Source organism: Elephas maximus, chromosome 25, assembly GCF_024166365.1.
Source record: "Elephas maximus indicus isolate mEleMax1 chromosome 25, mEleMax1 primary haplotype, whole genome shotgun sequence".
In the NCBI taxonomy this organism is placed as follows: Eukaryota; Metazoa; Chordata; class Mammalia; order Proboscidea; family Elephantidae; genus Elephas; species Elephas maximus.
Window position 1 is genome coordinate 36,551,871 of NC_064843.1, and position 23,418 is coordinate 36,575,288.

The window sequence follows — 23,418 nt, forward strand, 5'->3', positions numbered from 1 at the left end:
CCAGGTTCCTCAGTTAGTCACACTGAGACTTAGGGACGAACCTGTAACTCTTGTAGGGAGAGAGGCTAGTATCACACTGTACCAAAGGCTTTGCTCACTGATGGAGGAAACACAGGCCCATTTTACTCCCCAAAGGAAGCATAAACAGAACGTCAAGCTTGTATATCTGAACAGGAGGGAATACAATCTCTGGCTAAGAGATTAGTTTCGGGAGAGGAACACGTCTCTGGGTTGCCAGTGTTGGCATCCCTTGGTCTTCCCGAGGCCATCTTGACATGTGAAACCCATTGGGCTTGAAGAGGTGTCAGAAGGAACAGGAACTAGACATGCTCGTTGAGGCCAGAGGAGCTGAGGCCAGGCAGAAGATCCTCTCTCCTTAAACAAAAACCTTGCTCATGACTAGAATAAACCAAAGATGGAGATGCTGCCTGGAAAGGTGAGTTCCCTGTCACCTGAGTTTGTGACCCAAGAACAAACCCCACGAGGGGATGCTGGTGAATGGAAAAGGGAACTGGACAGCATCTTATGCCTGGATTCTAGCAAGACCACAGTCCTTGGGATCTGCCACCAACCAGCTTGGGGGCCTAGGCATATTCCTGTCCTTGCTGGGCCTCAGTTTCTGCGTCTGTAAAATGGAACTTGCAGGGCTTTTATGAGGTTCTAGTAACAAGATGGGACAAAACCCTGTAGCGGGGAAGAAGTGTGGGGCATGCCACCAGGCAGGAGCACAGTGCCTAAAGTGCCACCTTGGTGTTCATACTTTCAGTCCATCTGAGTTGCTGTCCAGGGTCTTCTTTCAAAATATAAGTCTTCTAGTCAAGGAGGTGACAGAATCAACAGATGTGGTCAACAGAGATGTGGTCATGTCTTCTCCAGGAGCAGGCAGGACCAGGGACCGCATGTAGGGAACCAACGTCACGTACACAAAGAGTTGGCTGGGTCTGGCTGGAAGTTGCAGCTCAAGAGATGTTTAATAGAAGAAGGGACAGCTCTGTGCAGCTTGGAGAGGTGCTCTGCTCCCCACAAAGAGGTAGGTGAGGGTAGGAGGGGGAAGGGGAAGGGGAAGGGAAGACGGGGAACCCAAGCACTCAGTGAAGATTATACAGCCCAGCAGGGCTATCCCGCTTGCTGGTGATGGCTGAGTGTGGCTTTGCCTCAGTTTCCAGAGTGGCTTGAAGTGAGAAGGTCCCCTGAACAGCGAGCTTGCCCACCTTCAGCCCTCCCAGCAGTTCCACCTCAGTGCTGGTAGGAGAGTCCACTGGATACCACAGCATAGCCCTGAAGGTCAAAGAAAACCGGGGAGACCAGGTCAGAGGCCACACGAGAATAGGCAGGGCTCCCAACCACCCAGCAGCTCCAGCTCTGAGTTCCTGCTCGGTCACCCTTGCTGTGTGTCCTGGGGAGAGCTCAGTGCCTCTCTGGGGCTCAGTTTCCTGCTCTGTCACTTGGGGGTAGTAATAGCACTCCCCTGACAAGGCTACTGTGAGGACGTAGTGAGGCCACATGGGAAAAGCACTCGGCCTGGGGCTGGCACTCAGCACGTGCTCCGTGCGTGGTTGGGGTCATTGCTGCTATGACGGAGAGTCCGGAACCGTCAAAATCTTCTCACCAAGGCTCCGCATCAGGGCGAGCCATCCCCCATCAGTACCACCCCACTCTCTTTACCATGCCGCAGAAATGTTCTTGGGCCTGCGGAGCACTCATTCATTCATTCAACAAATCATCATTCAGCCTCTAGTACAAATTAAGCCCTGTGCCAGGTGCTGAGGGCCTACCAGAGAACAAGCCAGACCCAGTCCCTGTCCACATGGTCCAATAGGGTAGCCGTTAGCCACATGTGGCTAACTAAATTTAAGCTAGTTAAAATTAAATAAAATTTAAAATTCAGCTCCTCAGTTACACTAGTCATGTTTCAAGTGCACAATAGCTACAAGTGCTTAGTCGCTGATAATGGCCTCTGTTTTGGACAGTGCAGCTTTCCATCATCCAGAAAGTTCTATTGGACAATACTGGTCTAGGGACCTTTGAGTCCTGATCCAATTGATTGGATTGGTGAGAGCCAAAGTCGGCCAGCCACTGACCACGCCTGTTTAGGAGAGTCTTGGGGAACTTCCCACTGTTAGCCCTGACTCCTCCTTTCCTTCTTATGAGGGTGGACCACACGAATGCCTCGGGGTTGTAGTTCTTAAGTAAGGAGGGCACCCACCCTGGAAAGATATTGGCAGGTCACACTCAGGCTGTGTGAATAATACATGTAGAAGTTGGGTTTGAGTTAAGCCTTTTGTGCTGTGTATGCCTGGTTGGATAAATTAGGAAGAATATTATCCTGTTATACTCCAAGTAAAGAGCTCTGCTGGGACAATGGTTGAAGCACTCAGCTGCTAACTGAAAGGTCAGCAGTTGGAAACCATCAGCTACTCCACAGAAGAAAGGACCTGATGACCTGCTCCTGTAAAGCTTACAGCCTAGGAAACCCTATGGGGCAGTTCTACTCAGTCCTGTTGGGTCACAATGAGTCAGAATTGACTCAATGGCACACACCAATAACAATAGTCCAGGTGAAGCAGAAAAAAGTTATAGGCTCTCACCCTGGACAGTGGCTGTGATTGAATTTCATGCTGGGCCCACAATTTCTGACCCAAGGAAAGTGATTTTAGAAGGGTGAGGGAGCCCCTTTCACCTACCAGGCCTGCAGAAGTTTGGCTACAAAACTTTAAGGAACCCCTCTGTTATCTGCCCCCACACATCAAAGGGGCCATGTTCAATCCCAGGCACAGAATGGTGGCCCAATTGAAGGCCTGAGTCCCTGATATGGCCTGGTGTAATATCTGATGAGGACTAAAGGGCAGGTACTGAAAAGTCAGAAGTTCGAATTCAATAGGTGTGCCTTGGAAACCCTATGGAGCAGCTCTACTCTGTCCTATAGGGTCACTAGGAGTTGGAATGGACTCGATGGCAATGGGTTTGGTCTTTGGTTTGGTTTTGAAAGGGCAAGTGAAGTCCTCAAACTAGCGTTTCGTGATGCCCCGAGTATTTCATCTCACTGCAGCTAAGGATTGGTCTGGGCAGGAAGAGGGCACCTCTGGCCTGGTTCACCCCGAGGCCCCACTGTTCACCCTAGCAGAGAGGCAGGGAGAGAGGTGATTCCTGCCTCAGCAAACCCACCCTCCATCCGAAGTTCTCACCTCATAGACGAAGACCTTGGCGGAGGTGTAGTGGAGGTTGACCACATTGGGGAGGGCAATCCCAATGCCCAGGAGAGCTGTAGGAGGGAAAGGAGAAATCAAGTCACCCAGAAGTTGGTAAAGAATCACCTCCTGAAGGCGGCCCTGTGCTGAGGTCCTCACTGCATCCTCATAGCCACCCAGGAGGAGCGACCACAACCCCAGGAGATTCAGCATTATTATTAGGCCCATTTTACAGAAGGGGAAACTGAGGCTTAGAGAGGGGAAGTAACTTAGCTAAGATCACACTTAAGCAGACATGAACATGGGCAGCTGGACTCCAAAGGCCACCCTCCTACCGGCTGAGCCTTGGAGGTGGGGAGAGGTGCGAGGCTCAGCAGGGAGCAGGTGTGGGGCAGGAGGATGCAGGAAGCCGCCAGGTTGGAGGGTGAGGCTCACCATTGAGGTGGTCTAGCAGGGACTTCTCAAACACAGTGCCTATGAGGGTGTGCACTTGATCCATCTGCAGCCACAGAGCCAGGGAGATGGGGGCAGTGGGCCCACCCCAGCCAAGGGCCAGAGAAAGAGGGACAGTTAGACACATGCATGAACACACAAACAGAAAGACAGACAGACGGCAGGGGTACAGGTTAAGGAGTAGGGCAGGTCATCCATGCCTTGGGTTCAAGCAGAGCCCAGCTACATCCCTGGAACTGGACCAGCCTCAGGGCATCAGGTACCCTGATATCAACTGACAGACTGACAGGAAGCCTGACTGACACCTGCTCACTCATGGTATGACCAACAGGTAGATGACGAACAGACACTGACTGACTGGCTGACATTCACTCACTCACTCTCCAAACAATTAACCACCAGATGGACAGACTGCCTCATGCCTGATGACTGGCTGACCTGTTGATGCTGACTGACAGACAGGCTGTCTGACAGAGAGATAGATTGGCGGGGCATACTGACTGACAGTGGCCCCTCCACAGTGACTGAGGGGAGCCAGCACTCTGCCTGAAGCTGATGTGTCCAACTAACTGGTGGACTTGGTGACTCTTGGGCTGAGGACTGGGTGGCCGAGTCATCAATGACAGGCAGAGTGACAGGTAGGCTGCTGACTGAACCCACTGAAGGACTGAGGCTGTCCAAGGGCTGACTGGATAACTAGCAGACAGACACCCTTTTAGCAGGAAGACTGGTGGAGGGATGGGCCAGCTGGCTGACCGTTGTCCCCATGCACCCTGGGAAGAAGCCCAGATGAGGGCAGCACATACAAGGACACACACACACATATACACACCCCTTCCCAGGCTCAAGTCCTGCCCACTCAGTAGGGGAGTTTTGGGGGACCTGAGGCCCTGACTCACATCAATGGTGCCCACATTGGAGGAGGCCACGGTGACCTGGACATCCCTGGGAGAGAAGCAGGGGGATTCAAACTGGGTCTCATGCCTCCCACCCTGAACTTACCCTCCCTCCCTGCCACTGCATCCCAGGCTCATCTGACTGCCAAAGCCTCAGCTCAGTGGCCCAGAATGGTTGTGGGCCCATTGCCCGGAAGAACACACTGAGGCTGCTGGGTCCAGGAGGCTCACTTACCCCAACACAGATGCGGTCCCCTGAAGCTTCACCTTGTACACAGAGAGCTGGAGGTTCAGGTTCACTACCTGGGTACATGGGAGACAGGGTCAGAGGGCACAGAGCCACCAGCTCCCCCAGGCTTCTACCCATTCCTGCAATCATTCAGGCAGCAGGTGTTATGCTCCAGGCCCTGCACTGGGTCCTAGGGACACAGTGTGAGCAGGACGAACCCCGTCCCTTCCCTTGGGAACCCCCACAGGCCAGCGGGAGAGGAGAACGATAACCAAGGTAACCAGATAAAATCCTTCCAGAGAGCAACGGGTGCTACAAAAGCAGGGTGATGGCATCCTACTCAGGATGGTCAGGGAAGGCTGCCCTGATGAGGTGACATTTAAACTGAGACCTGAAAGATAAGGAGAAGCCAGCCAAGCCAAGATTCTGGGTAAGAGTATTCTAGGCAGAGAGTATAGCACGTGCAAAGGCCCTGAGACAGATAGGTCCTGACATGTTCAGGGAACAGTAAGATTAGTATGGCTAGAGCAAAGCAAGTGAGGAAATGAGGTCCCCCTGAGAGTCGCCCAGCCCACCTGGCCCAGCTCACTTACCACATCCAGGGAGAAGAGAGACTGGAAGGCTGAGTTAGAGGCCACAGCCAGGACCTCTATGAAAGGTTGCAGCTGTAGTGTGGCATTTTTGGTATGGAGTGTGGCTACGGGCGTGGCACCCAGCCGCACCTTGAGCACCACAGGCATGGGCTTAGGGAACTGGCGGGCCACCTGGAGAACGGAGATGGAGAGTGGGAAGAGGACCTTCCTATGACAAAGGCAGGTGGGCTTTCCATTCTGTTACTGTGCAGGCCCTGCCCTTGGGGATGCCTGTCTGATGGGGGTGGTAGGCATGTAGACAGGCACGGCCACCATGATCTGTGCTAGGAGAGAGGGTAACTCAGGGACCAGGGAGTTCAGAGGAGGCACCTGGACCAGACTCAGAGTTCAGGCTTCCCAAGAAGTTGATCCCCAAGCTTGGTCTTGAAGATGGATACAGGAAAGGAAGGAGAAAAGGCATTCCAGGAAAATAGCGTGACATCCAGGCAGAAAGAGGGGCCACCCCAGATGGAGGAGAAGCAGATACAAACGGCAGATGCTGAGCTCCACTTGGGACAGACATGAGCCAGCAGAGATCCCACAAGCCACAGTCCCCCAAACCCTGTGTCTCAGCCCCCTCGTATGACCAGAAACATCACCAACCTCGGGAATGAGCCGGCCCAATGCAGAGGTGTTCAGCAGGTTGTCATCTGAGTTCTGAAATCAGTCCCCACCCATGACAGGTGTTAGGGCAGCCTCATCCCAAGCTAGTCCACCCTTTGGCCCTCACAGATAGTAACCCCTACCTGAAGCCCCCATTTGACCCTTCCAACAGTCACCCTGTGGCCTGTCCCATCCACAATCTGGCCTCTGTGGGGCCTTCCAGGCTGGACCACAGGGTGCTCCTGCTCTACCCACCAGGCAGCAGGTACAGCCCTCACCAGCTGCCCTGTGATGTCCAAATTGAGGGCCCCAGCCTTCTGCAGCAGCAGGAGGGCAGAGTCAAACAGGTCCTGGGAGAGGCCCACGGTTGCCACAGTGCCCTGGGTGCCTGCATGGTGTGGCAACGCGAAGGGGGTGGTATCCACGGGCAGGACGATGGGCTTCCCCAGCAGGAAGAGCACAGCCTATGGGAAGTGAGGGAGAAAAGCAGCCTGGCCTCAGTAGGGAGGTGGATCTGGGCCAGAACATGGGCTCCCAGATACCACCCCACCAAGATGCCACGTGCTGTCTGGCCTCTGGGCCATGCTCCCACAGGGGATGCTCTTCCAGCTCCTCTCCCCCTAACCTCCCTGCTCCTGTAGGAATCCTCAGGACACCAAGGACTCCAGAGGTAACAAGTCCCCAGGTCTGGGTTGATAAGGAGGCACTTACATTGATATCCAGGGAAATGTAGTCATTGGTGATGGTGGGCACATTGACCAAGGAGTAGCGAATCTGGGACTCAGGGCCCACAGGTTTGAGGCCTAAATGAACCCAAGAAGAAGAGGTGGCATATTTAGCATTATCTACCCATCCAAAAGACTCAATTATATGACTACTTCAATTAGCCAGAACCAGGCCAAGAAACAAGGAGGTCACAAAGGCCTCTGAGCAAGCAAATTTAAGTTGCACAGTGCATATACCCAGGATCCAGCCACTCACAGCCTATTGACTCTTGGTTTACACATTACACTAACAGGTTTGGTTTCTGTTAGGTGTAATTGAGATGGTTCCCCAGCTCATGGCAACCCCATGTGTGTCAGAGTAGAGCTAGGCTCCACAGGGTTTTCAATGGGTGAATTTTCAGAAGTGTGATCACCAGACCTTTCTTCCAAAGTACTCCTGGGTGGATTTGAACCTCCAACCTTTTGGTTAGCAGCTGATCAGGTTAATCACGTGCACCGCCTAGGGCCTCAAGTAACCACTGTGCCACCAGGGCTCCAGTAGAAGACTAGAGGCTCCAAAGTAGAATGAAGAAGAAGGGTCACTCTAGGCACAAGCATCCCTTGACAAAAGCAAAAAGGAACCATAGAAAAAGAAGACAGCCCACATTTATCAAGGTCCAGACATTTGACCAACACTGTCTCGTTTAATCCTCACCACAGTTGCAAAGAATGGGAATTCCAGAACACTTAATTGTGTTCATGAGAAACCCGTACATAGATCAAGAGGCAGTCATTCGAACAGAACAAGGAGATAGTGTGTGGTTTAAAGTCAGGAAAGGTGTGCATCAGGGTTGTGTCCTTTTGCCATACCTATTCAATCCGTATGCTGAGAAATAATCCAAGAAGCTGGACTATATGAAGAAAAACAGGGCATCAGGATTGGAGGAAGACTCATTAACAACCTGCGTTATGCAGATGACACAACCTTGCTTGCTGAAAGTGAAGAGGACTTGAAGCACTTACTGACGAAGATCAAAGGCCACAGCCTTCAGTATGGATTACACCTCAACATAAAGAAAACAAAAATCCTCACAACTGGACCAATAAGCAACATCATGATAAATGGAGAAAAGATTGAAGTTGTCAAGGATTTCATTTTACTTGGATCCACGGTCAACATCCATGGAAGCCGCAGTCAAGAAATCAAAAGACACATTGCATTGGGCAAATTTGCTCCAAAAGGCCTCTTTAAAGTGTTGAAAATCAAAGATGTCACTCTGAAGACTAAGGTGCACCTGATCCAAGTCATGGTGTTTTCAATCACCTCATATGCATGTGAAAGCTCGACAGTGAATAAGGAAGACCGAAGAATTGACGCCTTTGAATTGTGGTGTTGGTGACGAATATTGAATATACCATGGACTGCCAGAAGAAGGAACAAATCTGTCTTGGAAGAAGTACAACCAGAATGCTCCTTAGAAGCAAAGATGGCGAGACTACGTCTTACATACTTTGGACATGTTGTCAGGAGGGATCAGTCCCTGGAGAAGGACACCATGCTTGGTAAAATGGAGAGTCAGCAAAAAAGCGGAAAACCCTCAAAGAGATGGATTGACAGACGCAGTGGCTGCACCAACGGGCTCAAGCATAACAACTGTGAGGGTGGCGCAGGACTGGGCAGTGTTTTGTTCTATTGTACATAGGGTTGCTGTGAGTCAGAACTGACTCGACAGCACCTAACAACAACAACACAGTACTATAGGGTTACTAGTCCATTTTACACACACACACACACACACACACACACTCACTCACTAACTCACGGGATTACATCCCCAGATAAGTCTGATTCCAAAAATACACTCTCTCCCCCTAATCACACTGCCTTCTATAGGAACTTAAAAGGCACATGCCCCGGGGCCACGCAGCACAGGGCTCTGAGAGGCCTTCAGGGAGGCAGAACTGGAGTCCCGGCTCCTCCAAGGCAGTATATCCAAGGCTCAGAATATTTGGGTTGGGTAAACAGCAAAGGGTGAGCCGCTTATGAGAACCACATGCCCAGAAAGGGCTAGAATGTTAGAAGTGGCTGGTAAAGCCCCAGCCTCAGCTGTCAGAAAAACCCAACTCTTAGCAACGGCTCCCCCAGGGCAGACTTCTGTCTGGTTTGCTGTTATTTCTCCTGGATTTAACTTTATTTTCTCTAATATTTTACAATTTTTTTTTATGATTCTGAAAACAATACAGCATGATTCCGTTTCGATGACATCTTGGACAAAGCAAAATTATAAGAATAGAAAACAGACCAGCCGTTGCCAAGGATGGGGGAAGAAGGGGCTGACTACAAAGAGGCAGCACAAGGGAAATGTCAGGAGCAGAGGGACTGCTCCGCAGCCCGAGGGTGGAGATGGTCGCACAGCTGTACGCCTTTGTTAGAATCTATAGAACTGCACACTAAAAAGGCAGAATTCTACTTTATGTTAAAAAAGTGAATAAAAACATTAGAATTTTAAGATAATAATACATGGTCATTGTGGACATTTAGAAAATACAAAAAAAGATAGAAAAGATATGTCATGGGTTGAATTGTGTCCCCCCAAAATATCTGTCACCTTGGCTAGGCCGTGATTCCCAGTACTGTGTGATTGCCTACCGTTGTATCATCTGATGTTATTACCCTATGTGTTATAAATCTTATCATTATGATGTAATAAGGTGGATTAGCGGCAGTTATATTGATGAGATCTACGAGATTAGATAGTGTCTTAAGCCAATCTCTTTTGAGATATAAAAGAGAGAAGCAAGCAGAAAGACACGGGGACCTCATACCACCGAGAAAGCAGTGCCAGGATCAGAGTGTGTCCTTTGGACCTGAGGTTCCTATGCTGAGATGCTCCCAGACCAAGGGAAGACTGAGGCATCACAAGGACCTTCTTCCAGAGCCGACAGAGAGACAAAGCCTTCCCCTGGAGCCGGCGCCCTGAATTTGGACTTCTGGCCTACTGGACTGTGAGAGGATACACTTCTCTTTGTTTGGTATTTCTGTTATAGCAGCACTAGATGACCAAGACAAGACAGAAAAAATATAACTCAGAATCTCACATTTCTTTCTTAAATTTCTTATGCAGAGATGAACTGTTAACTCTCCTTCATTTTCTTTCTCTCTCTCTCTCTAAAATTGGAATGAAACTACACACTAGTTTTGGGTCTTTCTCTTTTCCCCTAACAGCGTGGCATTGCAGTTTAGTGAAGAGCACAGGCTCTGGGGCCAGACTGCCTCATTTTCTTCATCTGTTAAATGGGGGTAATAATGCTACGATCAATGTTAGCTTTTATTATATTGTGAATATTTTGCCAGATATGTTACCAGCTGATTAAATGCTCTTTTAAAGTAGGATTGCAATGGCGTCTATCACTCCACACTCTAGGTTTACATGACTCATTTAACCAATCCCTAGTGCTGGACACTCAGATTTTCTTTACTATATTTTTTTAATTCCTCAGAGACAAGGGCAAGAGCTGGTCTTTGGTATGAAGCCAACTTTAATGCATCTTGACTGAGATGACCCTACTGAGGAAGGAGGGGAGGACTAACGTTTAGCGACCCTACAGTGTGCCAGGCACTTCACCTGTGCTGTCTTACTGCAAAGACATATCAAAGAAGTGGAATTTTGATCCCTGTTTTTTTTGGATGGAATGATTTGGCTCAGAGAGATTGAGTGACTTTCCTAAGATCACACTGCAAGTAAGTTAAAAGAGTCAGAATTCAAACCTAGGTCCTCTGATTCCGCTGCCTCTGGTGCCTCACATTAAGGTAATATGGGGGTCGGAGCTGTAGGAGAAGTGAGAGAATCAAGGAAAGTTCCATAGACGAGGTGGCTTTGAGCTGGGCCCTAAAATGTGGCCAGAGCAGCGGGTGGACATGTAAAGAGCAGAAAACTAGGGTGAGCTGGTTCATGGGGAGGTCTGAGCAGCACACTGAGGATTTTAGATGTGGGGCCTTAGACTCCTCGCCTATAAATTGGGGACATTGATGCCACCTGGCAGGACCATTGTTACAAGGCTGCACAAGAACACCAAAGGTATATGACATGAAAATATTCACTGAAGAACCAACCACAGATAACTGCGGCCAGATATCCCTCCCGGCCTAACACCCACGTCCAGGTCCTATCATGCCCGCACAGCTGTCCCCAGCCTGGGTGAGAGTTAGAGCTAAATCCCTGCTCAAAGGCAGAGGCAACCAACTGCGAAGTGCAGCTGCCAACAGTCAACAGCTGCGGATTTCACAAAGGCAATAACAGCCCGTGGGAGAGAGAACCCCGGGCAAAGCTGTCAGAAAGGAGGTAACCAAGGTGTGCTCCAAGCAGGAGCAGCTTCAAAGGCAGGCTTGTGAAAAAGCCAAGGAGGCCCTCGATTACGCTCAGGCCATGAGGATTACGCATGGAGAGAGCGAAGCCATGCTGAGCTCACCGAGAAATATCACACCCAAAATCAACAGCTGATGCAATCTCTGACAAGCCTAGGAAGGGGAGGGGTGGTCGCCACTGTAGCTCTTAAATATTGTTAAGTATGGATTGAAAAAAAGAAGACAAAGTCAACCTATTTTCATAGTTTTCACTTTTGTATTGTAAGTTAAAGTCCTGATGGAGCCTGATTTAGGCCACCCTTTTGGCTACTGTTCTATGCGGATTATCTGAAAGTGGCTGCAAGCACCCAGGACTCTACTTACAGGAGCAGAGCCAAGTGTGGGGGGCAGTGGAGAGTACTGGAGAGTTAACTTTCTAGGGGGGGACCCTCAACCAATGACTGACGGGAGTTGGTGGAGAAACACCTCAGCTCCTTGGCCCTCAGGTAGGACAACACTGAGGCGCACTCGGTCTCCGAGAGCTCCCCAAAGGACTTGAGCCTCGATGGCCCATAGCAGTAATTTGCTCAGTAATACACCTTCTGTTCCCCGTCTCTTCACTGCTCCACTCTCCACTGGCGCTTTTCATATAACCCACTTACACTAAAATCCGCATCTCAGGGTCTGCTTCTAGGAGAATTAGCCTATGACAGCTACCTGCTTCTAACATCAGTCATCCCTGGGTAGTGAGGACCCCTGGAAAAGTCAGAGGTGGAAAAAGCCCAACAGAGGATGGAACAAAGAGAGAGAGACCTTGACTCTGGGCCCCTGCCTAGGCAGTGGGTGGCCCGTGAGAAGGGAAACAGGAGGGGCACTTTGGAGGAAAACCACTTCAACTCTGAGATGCTGAATGGAGGAGCATGTAGGACTTCCAGGAGGAGGTGTCCAGAAGGAAATGGGATATAAGGGCCTGAGCCTCAGAGAGAAAACTCTAGCCCTGAAAGTGGGGGAGAAGAAGAGGAATGGAGCAAAAAGAATTATAAGGCTTCCATTAAGACAACTACAGGGTCCCTCCAACTATGAGAATCTGGTTTCTAAAATCCTACAGTCTGAGTATGTGCACGATGCTACAGCCTAAGATCCAGTGGTGCTAAGATCCTCTAAGACTCATAACTTCAAGATCTGCTTTTATTTTGTTTTTCAGATTACTTGATCTCAGATATGCAGATTCTACAAGGACTTGAAGATTTCAGAGTTTGGAGATTCCCAGATTCCGTGACTAACTGTGCAGTTTCAGGTGCCCACACAATTCAGTCGATATAAGACTGACCTCCCAGAATCTTTCATCCCCTCCACCCGGACTCTCAGGTCTTACCAATTAAAGTGCCCAAGTGGACATTGAGGCCCTGCACCAGGTTGGAGACGCTCAGGCATAGCTGTGGTAAGACAGAGAGAAGGAGGCTGAAGTTAAGTTGCTCAGGGCTGGGGGGGCCAAGGGTCCCAGTCTTTAAGCCTCTACCTGCCCACACACCCTAGCCTGGAATCGCTTCCTTCTCCTCCCACCCCAGGGGGGCATCTCCCAGCACCTACTAAGGGCGCTGGAGACACAAAGAAGCAGCAGCCCAACGGCTGGTGGGGCAAGGTGGCCCTGGGCGCTGAGGAAGAACAGGGGATGTGGAGTGCATCAGCAGTGGCCACAAGCTGCAACCTAGGGGTTCAGGCAGGGAGCCTGCTGCTTCAGGGCCCAGAGGGCCAGCTGCTGAAATCATGGTGCCTGTGGTGAGGGTCGGCAGTGGTCAGCAAGGCCAGATCAGGCCAGGCTTCTGATGCCAGGCCAGAGAGACTGGAGTTCCTCTTGGGCATAGTAGGCAGCAGAGAAGAATATTAAGCTCAGGTGGCCACATGGTCAGCATGACAGGAGATGGGGGCGGAGGAAATACTGCGAGGCTGGGGGGCGGTCATAGCCTGGTGCAGGCAAAAAAGCTGGTGAGTCTGGGCCAGGTGAGGCCAGGAGGCGGAAAAGAGGGCAGGCCTCCTCTTCTTCCAGAGCCACCCTGCAGCCCCTTGCCCAGAAGAGGCTGGCTGTGAGCAGAGCAGGGAGAGGGTACAGTGGGCCAACAGGCAGGGCCAGAGGGCCCTAGGGCCACCTGCAGGATTCTCAAGACAGGCTGAACCCACCTTCACCCCTCCAAGCCTCAGTTTGCTCATCTGCGAGATGAGAAACTGCAAGTACCTCCAGGTACTGTCGGATGGCACATAGTAGCTTGATTTGGCTTCTGCTACTGCCCCTTAAAGGGAGATGGGGGTGAGGCAGGTGCCAGGGAGGGAGAACCAGCCACCCCAGGCAGTGGGACCCAGACACTGACAGGAACAAAAATAGCAATAACAGCACTCATTCTGCCAAACACAGTTCTAAACTCTTCATAAGCATTAATTCATTTAATCCCCACACCAGCCCCATGAGGGAGTACTTTTACTCTCTGCATTACAGATGTGGAATCAGAGGCACAGAGAGGTTAAGTAACTTGTCCAAGGTACGCAGCTGGAAAGTAGGAGAACTAGGATTTGAACCCAGGCCACATCTGGCTCCAGTGCCATGTCATTGTGCACTCTCATTTTCTCTCCTTCTCACAAGCCACATGGGCCCTGAAAACACTGTCCCCCTTTGCCCTCTGGCATGGCACTGGGAGCTGGCCAGAGGTTGAAACTCCCTCCTGTCCAATCCCACAGGCACAGCCCCTGTTTGGGGTCTTCCTTCACTTGCCTGCACCATTGTACCAGCCTCTCCCTTGCCCTCATGAGGGCACTGGAGGAGCCCCCAAGAGTGCCCTCTAGTTAAAAAAAAAAAAATCCTGGGCCCCCATCCCTGCCTAAAATCCCACCATTCATTCACCTTGTCTTTTGGGTTAAGCAGTGCCCTCCCTCCTGAGAAGTCATGCCAAGAAGTCCTTTACCTTGTTGCTCAGGACGGCTTTAATGTGCTTCTGCAAGAGGACCAGCAGCGCGGGGGAGGTGCTGAAGAAGAGACATGGAACGGGCTCCCGTGTTGCCAGGTCAAACACATCAGGTCCTGTCCCTCAGCCACAAGTCTGAGAGAGAAGTCTCCACCCTCAGCAAGGAGACCAACAATCCCCATCTGATATCCTGCCTCTGCCAGACGCAGTACCAGTGGCATAACTGTCCCCATCTCACAGATGAGGAAACCAAGTCTCCAAGAAGGAGATCATTTGTCCCAAGGTTTGCATGTGGACAAGAACATGCTAAATGAGACCAGGCTGGGGGGAGACAGAGCGAATGCTGCAAAGGTCAGCCTCAGCCAGCTGGCATCATGGCCACTCTGAGCCCAGTGAAATGGGGCTGGGGGGGCACATGGAGATGGGACCTGTGGGGCCTGGTTCCTGTTTGGGCTCCAATTCTCTGTGGCTCTCTTAGTAAAGTCCCTTCCCCTCTCTGGGCCTCAGTTTCCCCTCTGAACAAAGAGAAATGGGATCTAAGCTGGTGTTTCTCAAGAGAGGCCCATAGGAAGCCTCTGAACCTTGGCTTGCTAAAATGCTGATACAACCACAGCCCAGACTCACTGAATCAACTCTTGGCAGGGGGTGGCCCCATTAGCAAGCCATGAGTAGGCCCCGCCCTTGAGGACCTTGAGGGCTCATGAGCTGCACGGGATGATCACCAGGCACAAGCTTGAGTGGGTTTACAGCCAAGCAGCCCTTGACAGGGAAGAAGTTCAGTCTTTGCACAAACATTGCATTCTTTTAAGGCTCCAAAATCCTCAACCACCTTACAGTGATCCCTTTGCTCCCACCCCATCTCCCCCCACCCCCGCCCCCGACTAGGAAGGTATTGACAGGCCTCGGGATTAGGCAGGTTGCCAGAGTTTGAATTCTGCCCCCACCATTTGCCAGCTGTGTGACCTTACCTGTTAACTCGTTGCCATCGAGCCAATTCTGACTCATAGTGACCCTATAGGACAGAGTAGAACTGCCCCATAGGGTTTCCAAAGAGCAGCTGGTGGATTCGAGCTGCTGACCTTCTGGTTAGCAGCCAAGCTCTTAACCACTATGCCACCAGGGCTCCTTAAGCAAGTTATTCAATTTCTCTGTGCCTCAGTTTGTTCTTCTGTAAAAAGGGGCAAGTAATCACACTCCACACACTTGGTAGGGCCATTGTGAGGGTGAAATGAGAGGATCCATGTAAAGAGCCTAAAACAATCCCTAGCATACAGTAGGTGCTCTGGAAATAGGAGCTGCTTTTAGCATTAGATCAGGCCATGAGCAACCAGCTGACTACCTGTGAGAGCTTGGTCAGATCCCGCTCTCTGGCATCAGATTCCCCATCCCTGCCAGGAGGAACCAGAGCCGTCTGAGGTCCCTAACATCCAGCCTGGTCCAGTCTGCCCAGAATCCTTCCATCCAAGTAGTAATGTCAATGGCTAGTGCGCATTGTCATATGGCACAGGGTCATGGAGAGAACACCGGCTCTGGCAGCTCATTTGCTGTGTGATCTTGGTCAAGTCCCTTCCCTTCTCTGAGCCCCAGTGTCCTCAGCCATAAAAAACTCATGAAAATTGGGGTCTCTTAGGCCGGTTGTGGAGATTGGATTTAGTCTTGAGTGAGAACCACCACCCAGGAGCCCACATCCCTGCCTTCACCAGGCACCCACCTGTTGCTGCCAGCAGGCACTCTGGCATTGCCAAAGAGTGAGTAGCAAGCAGAGATACTGACGACAGGGGTCTGGATGGGCCCTTGGGCCACATGGGCGTCAGCCAGCAGCACCACAGGCAGCATCAGCTCCAGGGGCTCTGGAACCCTATGGGGAGGCCAGTCTTGAGCCCCAGTGGTACCACCACTGGCTATCACGAGACCCTGCAAATCCCCACAGACCTGCCCTCCTCTTGACACAGGCAGGGGCCCCACTCAGCATGAGATGGTCCCACAAGGGTAAGGTCCAGGGCCCTCAAACTCCATTCAGGGTCCCAGATACTGCAGCAGACCAGTATGAACTCCGTCTCCCCACATCCTCTCACTGGGAGACCGTGGGCCAGTCATTCCTCTCACCAAGCCTCAGTTTTCTCTTCTGTAAAATGGCCATAAGATTGGTGGTACCTATCTCGCAGGGCTGTGCTGAGTTTTCTATGAGATGATCATGTAAAAGACCCAGCTCAGAGCCTAGCCATAGTAAGCACTCATAAAATGATAGTGTCAGGGCAAAAACCAAAACCAAACCCAGCGCCGTCGAGTCGATTCTGACTCATAGCGACCCTATAGCAGAGGAGTTAAAATAGGACACCCCTCTGCACGGCTAGCTCCTAGACTGAAGATTCAATGCTGCTGGGAGGGCAGTCTGCCTTTCTGATGCCCATCGGGGCTGCCTAAGCTGAGGCCTTGAGCTCAGAGCATTCTCTGATAAGAATAATGGAAACTGGGTCTCGCTCCCTCTCCCAGTTTCTTCTCCTTGTCAGAGAAGGCTCCCTCCCTGTTCTGAACTCACAATAACTTTCTCTGTCTCCATGAGTAGCCCTAACTACTTCACTGTACATAATCTTGTAGCTAGTGGAGAAACTGGTTGCAGGATGGCCACCATGTTTGTTCTTGAACAAAAACATCTTCCTGGTCACAGGATGGTTATGCTACCTGCACCGAAACAAAGGCACCCTCCTCTTACCCCTCTTCCTCTGGCTTCCATGAGTTCGGCATGTACACCCCTCTGGTTTATCTATATGAGCCCCAGCCCTGGGTTCCTCTTCTCTCACCCATGCATGGCACATTGAGGGGCGCACATAGAAGTAAAAAAACATCTCACCAGTAGATGGCAGCCTTTTGGGAGAACCTGGCTCTCCATAAACCCTGCTCCATTTATCATCGTCCTGATTACTATAGGTAATAAAAGCCTGTGACCACGCCCGTGAGTAGTGTGATTAGTCTTTCTGATCCAAAGAGCCCTGTACCGTTCTGCCTGATTGATTCCACTCGGTATGCCACAAATGAAGCAACATATGAAGTGTTTGGTGCACAGAAATAATTCTAATAACTACATGCATTGAACACCTACTCTGTGCCTTGCACTGTGAAAAGAGGGACAGTAATTACGATCACAGTGATGAATCCATTCACTACAACCCTCATAGCCACCCTGCAAGATTGCATCCCATTTTACAAATGAGGAAACTGAGGCTTGGAGAAGTGAAATGACTCCACCCAGTTGCGCAAGTGTTGAGCAGGGTCCAGATGCTCTGAAACTCTTTCACTATCTTGCTTCCCTTCAGAGGGTGGTGGTGGAGGACACCAGACAAGGAGCCAAAAGGCCTGGGTGCAAGTCCTGGAAGAATTGATGAATCCTGCCCCCCCCAACCCCCGCCACTCTGCCCTCAGGGTATCCCTGAAACTCCTCCTGTCTCCACCAACAAGAAGATCCACTTACCGAAAGACCTTGAAATTAAAATTGGCTGCTGCCAACAAGTGCACCCCAAAATCAGCAACAAAGTTCAGGCGGAGACGAGGCACATGGACATTCATAATCTGGATCCTGGGGGAGATTGGGAGGGAGGATCAAGGTTACAGTGTGGTTCCCATCAAACCATGGAACCAGCTGTGTGCCGTACCCACATCATTGATGCTATAAAGATTTTCCAACAATTGGAACCATGGTGAGTTCTCTGTCACAGGCGGCATGCAAGCCAAGGCTGGACAACCAGCTGGTTAGAGAAAAGGTGCAGAGGGGGCCCTAGCATTGGGCAGGACTTGGGTGAGATGATTGCTCAGGTCTTGGAGTGGGGACACTTTAGTTTCTTATCCAGGAAGCAGTCTGGAAAGGTAGGAAAGGAGAGACCTCAGGGTCCACAGAGAGCAGAAATCCCTTCCATAACATTCTCATCAACAGCCTTAGCTTGTAGTCCACTAGCGACAAGGAACTCACTCCCTTCAAAGCAGCCTGTTCTAATTGCTAAGCCCTCTGCAGCTAACCCATGATTTCTTTTTTTCTAAATTAAAACCATGTTTATGTTTCTGCACAGTAGTTGGCGGGGGGAGGGGGAAGTTCAGGTACTACAAAATGGTATAAAGTTTAAAATCAAAACATCAAACCCCACTGTCAAGCAGTACTTTAACACCTGAGTATCTTCCCATGACTCCTTGGACATGGGCTGACCCAGAACCTGCCTCTTTTCATCCCTCGATGTGTTTCTATGCCACAAACAAGGGCCCTCGGCACTGGTTTCAAACAGCCACGTGATGGCCATTGTGGGTCCAGATCACAAGTCATTTAGGAATCCCCAATCTTTGGATGTTTATATCGTTCCCAGCTCTCCACAATTATCAGCCATGCTATGAGCCACAGGAAATCCTGGTGGCGTAGTGGTTAAGTGCTATGCCTGCTAACCAAAAGGTTGGCAGTTCGAGTCCAACAGGAGCTCCTTGGAAACTCTATGGGGCAGTAGTACTCCATCCTATAGGGTTGCTATGATTCGGAATTGACTCAAAGGCAATGGGTTTGGTTTGGGTTTTTCTATGAGCAGCATCCTAGCCCTGCCTAAGAGGTCTCAAGCTGGAGATCCTTGAGCCCCCTGTAGCCCCCAGGCATGTTTGACCTACCCAGTGTTTCAAATGTTTTTTAATTAATTGCCATTATTCAAATTTTGATATTTTTTAAACTTTAAGCCATTTGACTTCTCTCAAAAACTCTGAGATCAGGCAAGAGTATGTAAGTCTGCATTTCTAACACAGGCCAATCTGCCCAGCCGCTGGAGGCGGTGCATTTGAGATGCCCCCACCTACTTACGCCTTTGAGCCTCTGTGCTTTATAGGGGGTGTGGGTAAATCTGGCTCTGGCTTGTGCCTAAATTCAGCCTCTCACTTTTGGAGGAAGCAGTCACAACTCCTGTCATTCCTGGGGGCTCAGAAGACCCAGTCTTGGCCCCTGGGGGCAGAAATCCACTAATTCAGGGGCACCAGGCTCCTGCCTCCACCTTTGTCCCCACCTCCTGATTCCTCTTGTGACCACTCACCTGGTGGGTGGGAGCATCTGTCTTGGTGGGGGAGCACTCATCTGGCTGGTGGGGAGAGGAGGGGAACACTCACCGAGCAGATGGGAGCACTCACCTAGTGGGCTGGAGAGTCTCTCCACTCTGGTCCAGGAGATATGGGAGAGTGACCTGTAGGGCCCGCTGGAGAGGAGCTTTCCCGATTTCAGACACTGTGGGGCCAGGGCAGGGTGAAGTTAGGCTGCCCTCGGGAGCCACCAAGCAAGACCACACGACCCACTTGTGCCCCACACTTTGGAGCAGAAGATGACTCCTCTCAGTCCTCACACTCTGCAAGGCATGCCCTTTCTCCCTCGGTTCTGCCTCTCAAAGTCCTGCTTGCTTACCCCATTCCTCAGAAGGAAGAACATTCTTCCCCCTTTTGCAAGGCTTCAGTCAGATGCCACCTCCTCTGGAGCCTTCCCTGAGTCCCCAAGCAGAAGGAGCATTTCTCAACTATGCCTGGTCAGCTACAGAAGCATCCCCTCGGGGGACACCCTCCCGTAGAGGCAGAGGACTCTAGAGTGCAAATCCCAACTCTGCTACTCACTACTGGTGTGGCTGCCCTGTGCTTCAGTTTCTCCCATTATACCACGTTGAATTGTGTCCTATAAAAAAAAAAATATGCTCAAGCCCTAACCCCAGGAGCTGGTGAATATGACCTTATTTGGAAATAGGGTCTTTGGAGATGTAATTAATTAAGTCCAGATGAGGTCATACTGGATTAGGGTGGGTCCTATATCCAATGACTGGTGTCCATATAAGAAGAGGGAAATTTAGGAGGAGACACCCAGACGCACACAGAGGGAAGACGGCCATGGGAAGACAGAGGGAGAAGCCAGGGTGGTGCAGTTACAAGCCAAGGAATGCCAAGGATTGCCAGCAACCACCAGAATCTGAGAAAAAAAAAAACAAATCTCCCCCAGAGCCTTCAGTGGCCCTGTTGACACCTTGATTTCAGACTTCTGGCCTCCACAACTGTGAGAGAATAAATTTCTGTTGTTTTAAGCCACCCAGTTTGTGGTACTTTGTCACAGCAGCTGCAGGAAATGGAGATATTCACCTATAAATTTTCAGTGCTGATGATGGTACCTGTCACCTAGGGCCACTGTAAAAACTCAGCGCACAGTAAGTGCTCACTATTATTGTTGCTATTCATTTCTGTAGTAAGAATGGCTGTCACTTATATGTCACTCCCATGTGCCAGGCACTATAATGAGTGCCTTACTTTGCCTCACCACAATTCTATGATGTTGTTGTTGTCGTGGTTGCTAGTTGCCGTCAAGTCAGTTCCAATTCATAGCGACCCTATGCACAACAGAACGAAACGCTGCCTGGTCCTGAGCCATCCTTACAATCGTTGTTATGCTTGAGCTCATTGTTGCAGCCATGGTGTCAATCCACCTCGTTGAGGGTCTTCCTCTTTTCCACTGACCCTGTACTCTGCCAACCATGATGTCCTGCTCCAGGGACCAATCCCTCCTGACAACATGTCCAAAGTATGTAAGACGCAGTCTTGCCATCTTGCTTCTAAGGAGCATTCTGGCTGTACTTCTTCTAAGACAGATTTATTTGTTCTTCTGGCAGTCCATGGTATATTCAATATTCTTCACCAACACCACAATTCAAAGGTGTCAATTCTTTTTCGGTCTTCCTTATTCATTGTTCAGCTTTCACGTGCATGTGATGCGATTGAAAATACCATGGCTTGGGTCAGGCACACCTTAGTCTTCGAGTCTTAAAGTGCTCTTCAACACTTTAAAGAGGTCATTTGCCCAATGCAATGCATCTCTTTATTTCTTGACTGCCACTTCCACGGCTGTTGATTGTAGAACCGAGTAAAATGAAATCCTTGACAACTTCAATCTTTTCTCCATTTATCATGATGTTGCTTATTGGTCCAGTTGCGAGGATTTTTGTTTTCTTTATGTTGAGGTGTAATCCATACTGAAGGCTGTGGTCTTTGATCTTCATTAGTAAGTGCTTCAAGTACTCTTCGCTTTCAGCAAGCAAGGTTGTGTCATCTGCATAATGCAGGTTGTTAATGAGTCTTCCTCCAATCCTGATGCCCCGTTCTTCTTCATATAGTCCAGCTTTTCATATTATTTGCTCAGCATACAGATTAAATAGGTATGGTGAAAGAATACAACACTGACGCACGTCTTTCCTGACTTTATACCAATCAGTATCCCCTTGTTCTGTCCGAACAACTGCCTCTTGATCTATGTAAAGCTTCCTCATGAGCACAATTAAGTGTTCTGGAATTCCTATTCTTCGCAATGTTATCCATAGTTTGTTATGCTCCACACAGTCGAATGCCTTTGCATAGTCAATAAAACACAGGTAAACATCCTTCTGGTATTCTCTGCTTTCAGCCAGGATCCACCTGACATCAGCAATGATATCCCTGGTTCCACGTCCTCTTCTGATGTAAGTATTATTATTATGCCCAGTTTACTGGTTTACTGGCAGGTAGAGAAACCTGGCAGGGGAAGCTCGGATCTGGACGGAGGCACCTGGTTCCAGAGTCTCTGAGCTTCCTCTCATCTGTGCTACTGCGCTCCAGGGAGGTGCTAATCAACCTTAAAATGAAGGTAATGTGCTGGGAAGGGAGCACTGAATTAGGAGTCAAGAGGCCCAAACACTGCCCAGGCTTGCTGTGGAATGTTGGCAAGTCCCTGCCACTCTCGGCTCAGTTTCCCCAAACTCCGTAGTATAAAGGTAGGCGTCTTGCTCTGTATGTCCCTCTCTGTCCTGACCCTCTGTGGCTGAACTCAAACTCACACCCAAGCCTCTGGACTCCCTCGGCAGTGCTCCTCTGGCACAGAGCCTGGACCCATGGGGTGGGGAGGACACGGTAAAAAGCCATCTGACCCAGCCTTGGAAGTGGTGTGCTGCACGGCAGAAGCATCCCCCTGGATTTCCTCAGGGAGCAAACACAGCCAGGCCTCCCTGGGGGGCTTTCTGAAGACAAAGGAGGCTCACACAGGACAGGTCTCAGGCGGGCAGGTGGCAAGCAGCCCTGCCAGCGGCAGCCGGTCCCCCACATCTCCACCTGTAGGCAACCATGCGTGGCTCTGTGTATTAGTCACACTCCAGCACGGATCACTGACCCCTTTCATCTCCTAGATGGGAGGTTCCGGAAGGTTGTGTGTGCCCAGGAGGGGACCCTGCTGCTTTCCTGAGTCATTGCTTCATGGCTACTTGGGACATCAGAAGTCTCTTCTATTATCTGACCTGAATCCCTCACACTGTAATCTGAGCTTGGTCTGGCCTTGGGAGAAACAGCTGCTGATGTCTCACCCCTGGCCCAGCTTCAGTAGGAGCTCTGAAAGCATCCCTGAGGGAGCTGGAGATGGATGAAGTGCTCCGTGCCTGGCTCCTGGGCCTTAGCAGCTTCTGTCTTTCCCTGGGCCTAGGTTTCCTCACTGTGCTTCCCCAGGGGACAGAACAGGACTTGGAAGAATCTAGCAGAGCAGTAAAACAGAGGCTTCCTGCAAGAAGCGCCCAGAGAAGGATGGGTTCTCAGCACTCTGAGCCCAGCAGGAATCAACTTCGGGCTGCTCCCTGCAGGACTGAGCTAGGCTGGCTTCTCCCCAGGCACACAAGTACAGGCAGTCACCACATGTGCACACACCCCCACACACCCTGCGTGCACTCCACTTCTTCTTCTCAAGCACCTGCTGTGTGACGAATGCACAAGTGTACATATAGGGTACACAGTCACACCTGTGCACGTGCATCCAGACATGCGCCCGTGGGCACTCACACATCTGCCTCTGGTTACACACAGCCATGTGCGTGTACACACACACGGATGCATATGCCTTTCCCCACCTTGGAGCACACACAGGCATACCTCCATGAATTTTCAAATCCATAAGCAGATACACAAAAGCCAAAACTGACGTACACCCACATCACTAAGATACAGTAGCACAACCGTATGTGCCTACGTGCCCACTGGACACATGGCATATGCTTCTTTCATCCATCCAGTCATTCATTCCACAAATATTTCTCAAGCAGTACTGTGTGCCAGCCACTGCCTAGGAGCCAGGGCTCTGGTGGTAGATGAGACAAAAATCCCAGTCCTTTTGAGCTCTTAGAAACACATGCATAATGAGGATGGCACACACGTGTATGGACATGCACAGCCTGTACTGGCATGCACACATCTGTACACAGACTCATGCAGAACAGAGGCCCAGGGGCACAGCTCTTACCATAGCTCAGCGCAGCCTTGTTGAGTCTGACCACGGTGCCTGGCATGGAGGTGCCAACCAGGGGCAGCAGCAGTGCCAGCAGCAGGCCTAGGCCCCACGCCCGAGTCATGGCTGCTCTGGCC

At 50.6% G+C, this 23,418-nt stretch overlaps 1 protein-coding gene across 1 annotated transcript; it reads right to left on the bottom strand.

Annotated features, from left to right (window-relative positions):
• Nucleotides 1-1,236: 1,236 nt before the first annotated feature.
• BPIFB2 (BPI fold containing family B member 2) lies at nucleotides 1,237-23,405 on the bottom strand. Its single transcript, XM_049869135.1, has 15 exons — nucleotides 23,297-23,405; nucleotides 19,150-19,243; nucleotides 17,474-17,578; nucleotides 15,716-15,862; nucleotides 14,005-14,065; nucleotides 12,426-12,486; nucleotides 6,713-6,804; nucleotides 6,280-6,465; nucleotides 6,002-6,055; nucleotides 5,360-5,530; nucleotides 4,773-4,840; nucleotides 4,541-4,586; nucleotides 3,624-3,687; nucleotides 3,186-3,262; nucleotides 1,237-1,278 (listed from the first exon to the last, which is right to left on the bottom strand). Exons 1-15 carry the CDS (start codon nucleotides 23,403-23,405, stop codon nucleotides 1,237-1,239), a joined length of 1,377 nt encoding a protein of 458 aa, XP_049725092.1.
• Nucleotides 23,406-23,418: the final 13 nt, after the last annotated feature.

What these genes read in the sequence shown, in the direction of transcription:
- BPIFB2 (XM_049869135.1), bottom strand. Translation starts at nt 23,405, where the DNA reads ATGACTCGGGCGTGGGGCCTAGGCCTGCTGCTGGCACTGCTGCTGCCC. An exon ending in GTGCCTGCTGGCAGCAACAG is followed by an intron (nt 14,066 to 15,715) that starts GTGGGTGCCTGG and finishes TCTCTTCTTCAG; the next exon opens with CACCTCCCCCGCGCTGCTGG. An exon ending in GGGACCGCATCTGTGTTGGG is followed by an intron (nt 4,587 to 4,772) that starts GTAAGTGAGCCT and finishes CTTCTCTCCCAG; the next exon opens with GGATGTCCAGGTCACCGTGG.